The 8,259-nt window shown below is 34.9% G+C and overlaps 1 protein-coding gene across 1 annotated transcript in view; it reads right to left on the reverse strand.

Moving 5' to 3' along the window:
- Positions 1-4,619: 4,619 nt before the first annotated feature.
- Positions 4,620-8,259, reverse strand: part of LOC110450394 (proliferation-associated protein 2G4-like) — a 26,461-nt gene continuing 22,821 nt past the window's right edge. The window contains exons 10-13 of the mRNA XM_021497880.1: positions 7,447-7,498; positions 5,924-6,018; positions 5,053-5,180; positions 4,620-4,763 (exon numbers count right to left, since the gene is read on the reverse strand). Of these exons, the coding sequence (XP_021353555.1) occupies positions 4,665-4,763; positions 5,053-5,180; positions 5,924-6,018; positions 7,447-7,498 (374 nt within the window). The 3' untranslated portion in view covers positions 4,620-4,664. The remainder of the gene's footprint in view (positions 4,764-5,052; positions 5,181-5,923; positions 6,019-7,446; positions 7,499-8,259) is intronic.

Consider the following 8,259-nt stretch of genomic DNA (forward strand, 5'->3'; position numbering starts at 1 on the left):
TTTGTGACTTTACTCCAAAGAACTCTTGTTTGGTAACTTTTTATTTTTGTGTTTTTCAAGACATTTTTTCTTTAACTGATTTAGATGTTTCAGCTGTGTTAGAAAGAGAACAATTATTTAAGAAGCTTCATCCAGTTCGAATAAGTCCTGAGCTTAAAACACAGTGTACACTTGTATACAGATTAAAGGTTGTGGTTCACATATATGCAATTGATTATTATCTTTCAAAATTGATGTGTGGTCAGTTCTGTTACTCAATAGTATCATTACTATTCTAATTCCGTGCTTAGGTAGAAACAATTAAAGGAACAGATCGTATGCTTAATGTGTAACGCATACAGTGAAGTGCTTCTTTTACGTTAGGTCATTTTTCCCATTGGATTCTATCATTATATACATTTCTTAAATTGATTTTCTGGTTACTTTTTTAGTCAAAAACTGATTAATTATGGCACACAGCTGGGTAATTTATCTAGTGCTGATATCGGTGTACTGCTTATATTAACATCATTATCTGTGTCATAGAATACAGCAGAAATTATGACGTCTTGATCTTATGCTGCGTTGAAAAGTGGTATCTCAATAACAATGCTACTGATAAATACATAAATATTACCAGGAGAAACACTTGATAATTGTGAACCAGAACATAGTTTCTTCGAAATTGGATGTCAAACGCAGTCAACGTCTTGATTAGCAAACGGCATGCCGATCTTTAAGTCTGGCGACGCTCATAATGTTTCGAATTATAGACCAATATCATTATTAAGCTGTGTTGGAAACATTTTTGAACGTGCAGTCTATAAACTTATTTACAACTTTTCTAACTCTAATAATCTTATTTACAAATTTCCGTCTGGATTACCCAGTCATTCTTGTACGCATCAACTCATTGAAATGTACAATTCTATGATGTTAGCTTTTACTTTATGCAAGTTTTCAAAGGCCTTCGATCGAGTTTGGCATATAGGGCTTATATACAAACTTCATCAACATGGTATTTCATGCAGTCTTCTTAATTGGATAACAAACTATCTTATTGCGTAAGCAATCCGTCTTTATTCATGATTCACATTCTTCTGTAAGAAATATAAACGCCAGTGTTCCCCAAGGTTCAGTGTTAGGCCCTTTATTCAGATAGACGCTGCACGATTGTTACAGGACTACCAATCATATACACAAAGATTGAACATATATTTAATGAAATTGGCTGGATTCAACTAAGTAATAGAAGGAAAAACAGAAAATTATCCCTATTCTTTACAATTAAAAACGGTACAGTTCGATTTTTTTGTGCGACACCATACCAGATAGCATTGGGGATATTTCCCGTTATAACCCCAAGAAATTCCATTTAAGACAACCAAACTTTAGGCTTGAAACTATGCGCAATTCTTAACTATGACCTATTTAGACCAAATTTATCTAATACAGCTGAATGTGCATGGTAATCCATGTGAAGACTCCTGTCACTTCCCCTGTGTCTGTCCCCTATACACCCAGCATCGCAATCTATTAATAAGAGAGCTTCAACCTTTTCGTGATGATTTATAGCGTAAATTACCTTATCAAGTTATTTTTAATATTCATGTATTTGAAGAAAAAGACTGTGATAAGTTGCGAAAACTTGTGTCCAATTCTTTTGTAAATAATTATTTGCAATAAAATATGTTTAAATCAAACGAAGTCAACAAATTTAAATATATACATATATATAAACATAGAATCCAACTACGTCCATGGGTGTGAAATCCAAGCCCCGACAGCCTCCGATCTGAACCGAAACTGACCTAAGGAATATTCGGCACGTGCCTATCGAGGAGTGCAGACATGCCTGACCGAAACTAAAACGTTGACTATTGCTAGTTTGTGCCATTTTCTTTTTAAATAAAGGGGCATAACTCCGTATATTACAGTTACAGCAATTTAAAAAGCGGCATTACTCCATAAACTGGTTGGACAATGGTGATTATCGAACTTGTCAGAGCCTTTATGGTTATAATAAAACCTTCCTGTTAAGTTTGAAATAAATCCATTGAAATTTACTCTAGGCATAGATCAGACACGGTTTCAGTAATTGAATAAAGGGGCATTACACAGCAAGTCACAATTTGAAAGTGATGGTTATCGAACTTGTCCAAGCTCTTATGGTAATTCACCTTCCTATGAAGTTAATCCTTGAAAATTAAAGGTATAGAGGGGACCCTGTTTCAGCAAATAAATAAAGGGGCATAACTCTGTAAATGACTGTTGGGTAATGGTGGTTATCAAATGGACACCATGTGCGCCCCGCCCTGGAAGTGAAAGCAAAACGTTTTTAAATGGGTGTATACAAATCTTGTCACAAAGATCCTCAAGGGAAAAGTTATACGATAATCAGATTTGACCTGGACTCTGAACATCGTTTAATAGTCTTAGGATTATTTTGGTTCGTTTGATTTTACGTTCTTGCAATATATCGCTAAAAGAGGCTTGCCGAAATAATAATTTGAAGAGAACAAGGTGCCAAGTGTTGCAATGCAGCTGATGTCCTCTTTATCAAAAGACACCTTGGAAAACGCTCCAATTTATTGATTTTACAAGACTGAATTAAGACCCTATGGTGAAGACCGTGTGTTTACCAGAAATAAAATTTCATTTGTGACCTTGACCTTTCACCTTGAATTTCAACAGGTTTTTCGCTTAATCAACATGTGGTGTGATGATATGAAATGTTTTAATTTAATACGATACCAACCCCAACAATACCCTCCGACAGTAGATCAGTGGAGGGGTTACAATTAATGCTGTCAATCTGGCCGCTTTCTTTTATTCTGATGGGTTGGACAGGAGTTGTTTGTTTATGAAATAAGGTCAGACCTAATAGTAAGATGATTTGTCAGTTGAGCCTTGTTAAGGCCTTGATAAACATTTGCGGGTCCGTCCGGATTTATACCTGAAAATGTTGCATTTAGAAACAGACAAAACAAGTTGTTTCACATAAACGAACAGGCCCCTGGATATCATCTGTAAAATGCACCTCGTTTTCAAAAAAAAAGTTTTTTTGTAATCAGCGAGTTCAACAAGACATTTGTTTACTTAAATGTATAAGAAACATCTTTGAAGAACGCATAACATGTTGATTTGTCAGAGATCTTGGCCTATAAATAACTATAGCTGTAAAAATGAAAAGCAACACATGACATCAATGATAGCACTTGTTTTATTCATCTCTTCCACCTGGGTGAATCAACAACCCTCACTTTTAATACACTACTATAGTGATCTAGCTTTGAGTGTGAATATCAAAAACTTGTTATAATCAAATAGTCGGTTTATAACATCAAATGCTGAACAGTAAAGTACCTTTTCATTGACATGATCAGAAAATTCTCCCCATTTAATTGTCATTTGTTAAAATACTGAAATGAAATGTTAACTGTGAACACACCTGTGCATTAAGATTTGGTTAATCCAATACAGACTTAAGACATGATTTCAGTCAAAAGACTTAAGGATTAGAACACTAACATTGTACTACATACAAAGTCGCTTTATCTTCAGCTCACCAAATGTATAGAAACCCGTGGTCTTGTAAAGAATATTTTGAACAGACAAAACGTGTATGTGCAAGAAATAAAATGAACTAAATTGGATTGATCCACCATAGATGAAATAGATGTATATAAAAAATAAATATGGTCCATCATTAAACAAAAATTGGACTATGCAGTGAAACAGTTTCAATCAATAGTAAATGATGTTACAATTCATTATCACGCAGTCGATGAAGATTTCTTAATACAGATCAAAACGTTCACTAAAGTCATTTCAGGTTTACTAGGTATCATCTTTAATCAACAGGTGATTTTAATAGTACTTATGTGCCAGGATAGAAAAAAAAATATCATTTGAAGCCGATTAAGAATTGCAGCCTTTCCTGATTCAGTGTTTTAAATAAACACCAAGCAAATATTGAACCAACATCTTTTGCCACTATGTAGCCTAAAACGACTTTTCTGCTCTGCAATAATTAACCTTCACCCAACACCAATGCGATTTGCACCAAAGATATCCTGTACATTATAGTATGAAGCAAAAACACAGCAAGTGTGTGTTCTAAATCAATGTACACGTATTAAGATATTCAACAAAATCTTATACATCATTTTACTCTCAATTCATAATTAAATTTGTCACTATATCATTTTCAACGCCTGATATAATCGTTAAGCCAAACTGATATTTACGCTGTATTAAAAACTAGAAACACGATTGTTCAGTGTAAAAGCGAAATTCTTTAATAATTAAAAAAAAGTGAACCAAAAGAGTTATTTTATAATAACCTCAAAATATCTTTTATACCTGCTGAAATGCATATTTATACCCAAGCTGCATTTTTCTCTAAATCTCCTGTGCATAGAAGCAAGGCTTACAGGAGACTGTACAGTGAGCCACCACGGTACCAGAGCCTGAGATCAGCTGCCTTACAGCACATTGCAGCCAGGGGTATTCCTGCTGGAGGTAGAGACCATCATTCCAGATTCCAATATCAAAGTCTCTATCATTATCACACTGTTCATGGTGCCACATGCATCTAACTTAACCAATGCAAAGTCCAGAAAAGTTCCACCATGTTCTAGTAAACACATACAAATCACGTCTTTTCATGATTTTAACATAACTTAATCTTCCTCGGGGGCAGCATTCTGGGCCATAGACTTTCCTGCCTTTTTCTTCTTCTTCTTAGCTGCCTTCCGTGATGCTGACTGGGCAAGGAGTGCCTACAAAAACATCATATACAGTTCACACATCCACACTTCTAACCAAAAGTCAAAACAAAATTAAGTAACATCTTTTTCAACACTGAAGTTCCATAATACTATGTCATGTTTTCGTCTCACGACATAATGCCACACAAAGAAATACATATAGTGAAAATAACAGCTCTCCTGGTTTTCTCTGTGACCCCAAAATAGTTCTACACTGCTGATCTGTACAATGCAAGGTTTAAAATTCACTGGCTCATCTTGTGCCCTGGACTTATAACGGTGTATACATATAAGCAGTTACCTTGAGTTCTTCATCCTCCACGGTTTTGTCTGTCTGGTATAGGTCACTGTCAAATGGCATACCCGTCAACTTGAGGGGACCATTGGGCATCAGTACCATTGTGTATTTGAACTGGGCAACAAATTCACCTACAACATACAGAGCAAATTTATTAACTTATGAAGGCAATTTTTCAGTAGAACACATAATAGCATGCAAAATCAATTAAAATGTTTCGGTCTTTTTCCATAATTTATGAAGTGGAGGATGGGAGGTACTTGAATTCATATATTATTGGTGGGGAGGTTAAATACAGATGCCTACCATTCCTTATATTACATCACTTTAAGCATTTATGAATGGTGGGGTCTTTAAAAGTGCCTCCAATCCCTCCCCTACTGTTAATTCAGGAACAGCTCTTACAGAAATTTGACAGTGTACTTTATCAACACATGCAACCTATCAAAACATAGCTTCAACGCATTTATTTCCAAAAACAAATCACCTTAAAAAAGCTCTTCCTACACACATTTCATACTGGCCTGGAACCCTATTATGTTACATAAAAGTTGGACGATACTACTTAAAATATTGTAGAAGAAATACCCTGAAGCAATTTTCCCCCAAAGTGAGGCGAGGGGTCAAAATGAAAGTTATATTTGGGTCTCAACATTTCATCTTCTCTAGATGTACCCCTGTAACAAAGATTGATGATCTATCTTGAATAAGGAATGACCTTCATTTTGACAGCGTATACAGTTGTATGAATGCCGTTGGCAATGAACATAGTCTATGGTGTACGTTAACCGACTGAGCAGATAGTGACTAATAGCCATGCTATAAAATTCAGGTCCAGAAAGTCTAGATGATATAGGAATTCTAGTCAACTCACCATCTCTCTCATAAAGTACAGCAAACGGCTGCATTAGTTCATGCTTAACACATTCCACAACTCCCATCTTGGCTTTCTTCTCATCCTCTGACAACCTGCAAGTATTAATAGACACAACTTGTTTCTTTCTCTTGCACAAAATTTCCATTTCTATATGGCCAATATGACACAGACTGCAGCTAGCTCCTTCAACAAGATAACAAACTAAAGCTAACTAGTGGGACACTATTCACTATCATAAATAAATATTATAAACAAACATTCTTATTCCATTGGTTTTATGTCCCACCAAATTTTGTATAGAATACTTTTTTGTGCCGACAGCCTTTGTTTTGTAAACTTTTTTTTTACTGACAAGCTTTGTTTTATACGTCATTTTTTTAACAAACAGGTAAGCTAAAAATGGTGAATCAACATTGCAAATTGAATTATAAACTTATCCGAGGTATTCTTATACTTAACCTTTCTTTATTATAAAGCTTGATCAAAGTTCAAAACCTATTAAGGAATGAAATGACAGATTTCTATAAATAGTGTAGAGTGATTGTGGCCATAATTTTGGAACCCTAAAACAGGGACTTCCCAAGGTATAGCTATAGATCTAGAGATGACCTTGAATTGGGGACAAACACAATAGCCATGGTTAGGGCTGTTCCAGAAAAAAAGACATCCCCCCCTGGGACGGCAAACTTTTTTTGTTAACGTGGGTGGTTGAACATTGAATAAAATCGTAGTTATTGGTTGTTGTTGTTGTTGTATTTTCGTTTCTGTGGGTCGTTGTACGTTGGAGAAATAAAAAAAAATATTTAAAAAATAAATAAAACCTGATTAATTAATTTACATGGTGGTGTGATATGAAAATATCTGGTTGAAGCTCGGATGTAGATTTGCGTTATTGAAATACGTGCTGAAACTTTGGCAGCGTGACATTACTGTATCGCTTGCAAGTCGCTTCCGGTATGTGGGTCAAGGGACGCAACTCCTATGATAAAAAAAATCAATCTTGATAGAGGGCGCTGTTATCACTCTTCACAAAAATGGCTGCCCATTCGCGTGGTTGGAGCTCGGAAGATTAAATGTATAGTACAACTCTGCTGACACTTGACAGAACCATTTGCATTCTCTATGTATATAATATATAGCAAAAGCACAAAAAGAATACAACACATATATATATATTAAACTAAATTTTAGTTTATTTATATCAAATGATAGTAAAACAACGGTAATTATTTAATTTAATAGTATATGGGTATAAATTAACTATTTAAATAACATGGTATGTGGGTACTACTTTTTTTTTCCCTTTTTTTTAAACTAAAAAACAATTGTGGGTCGTTGGTATGGAACAAAATTCGTAATTACGGGTGGTAGGGGTCAGCTGATTATTGAAGTTATGGGTGGTAGGGGTCTGGAAAAAGTGCCGGCCCAGGGGGGGATGTCTTTTTTTCTGGAACAGCCCTTACATTATATGCCCCACTCGCCTATTAAATGCCAGCAAAAAAACATTTTGTGATACTTACCTTAATGTAAAAGGCATGAGACCAAATCTTTTGTCTACTTCGCTTAAAAATTCTGTAATTAAAGATGAAAAGCTTTAATGAACAACTGTAATGGAACCAAAATCTTTTCACTGCTTATTGAAAAAAATACCCACCTAATACAGAAATGTCTGGTTTCTTTGACAGTTAATTATATCAAGATAAATGACACCAGTTGAACTAGTTTAGAAGAAATTCACCATCAAACTTCTGGGACAGAAAGACCTAATAAGGAAGGACAGGGTGCAAACAAAAGTCCACTCTGAGTCTCCAGTATTACTTATGGGACATTAAAAAACATTTGAAGGTTGCAATGTATCAAAGATTATGTTATCTAGCCACCTGTAATAAATATATTCAGATTTATCGTGTTCTTCACAAAAATCTAAGAAATGTGTTTATATTACCATAAAAACCCATGTAATTTGCACACTTTTTTTTCAGAAATTTTAATACCCAAAGTGGGGGGTGCGTAAAATACACAGGTATAGAAAATTTCAAGTTTTTTTCAGGAAAAGATCGACATCTTGGATTATTTCCCTTGGTACACGGAACTCTAAGACAAATGACGATCAACAAATTTATTCATGTCAAACATTAATAAAAGATACATAATGTGTTGTTATGTGAGTTTATGCGAAAAGTATTATTAAATAGGTAACAGTTAACAAAAAAAGTTTAGCCAAATTCCTATGCCAGAGAATCGCCGATCAACTTACGACATTACGTTTCGACATCTCGGTGCGTTTCCCCATACTATTACGAAAATGTAGTTGTTCAATTTAAGCTCCGTTC

Source organism: Mizuhopecten yessoensis, unplaced genomic scaffold (assembly GCF_002113885.1).
Source record: "Mizuhopecten yessoensis strain PY_sf001 unplaced genomic scaffold, ASM211388v2 scaffold5197, whole genome shotgun sequence".
Taxonomy (NCBI): Eukaryota; Metazoa; Mollusca; class Bivalvia; order Pectinida; family Pectinidae; genus Mizuhopecten; species Mizuhopecten yessoensis.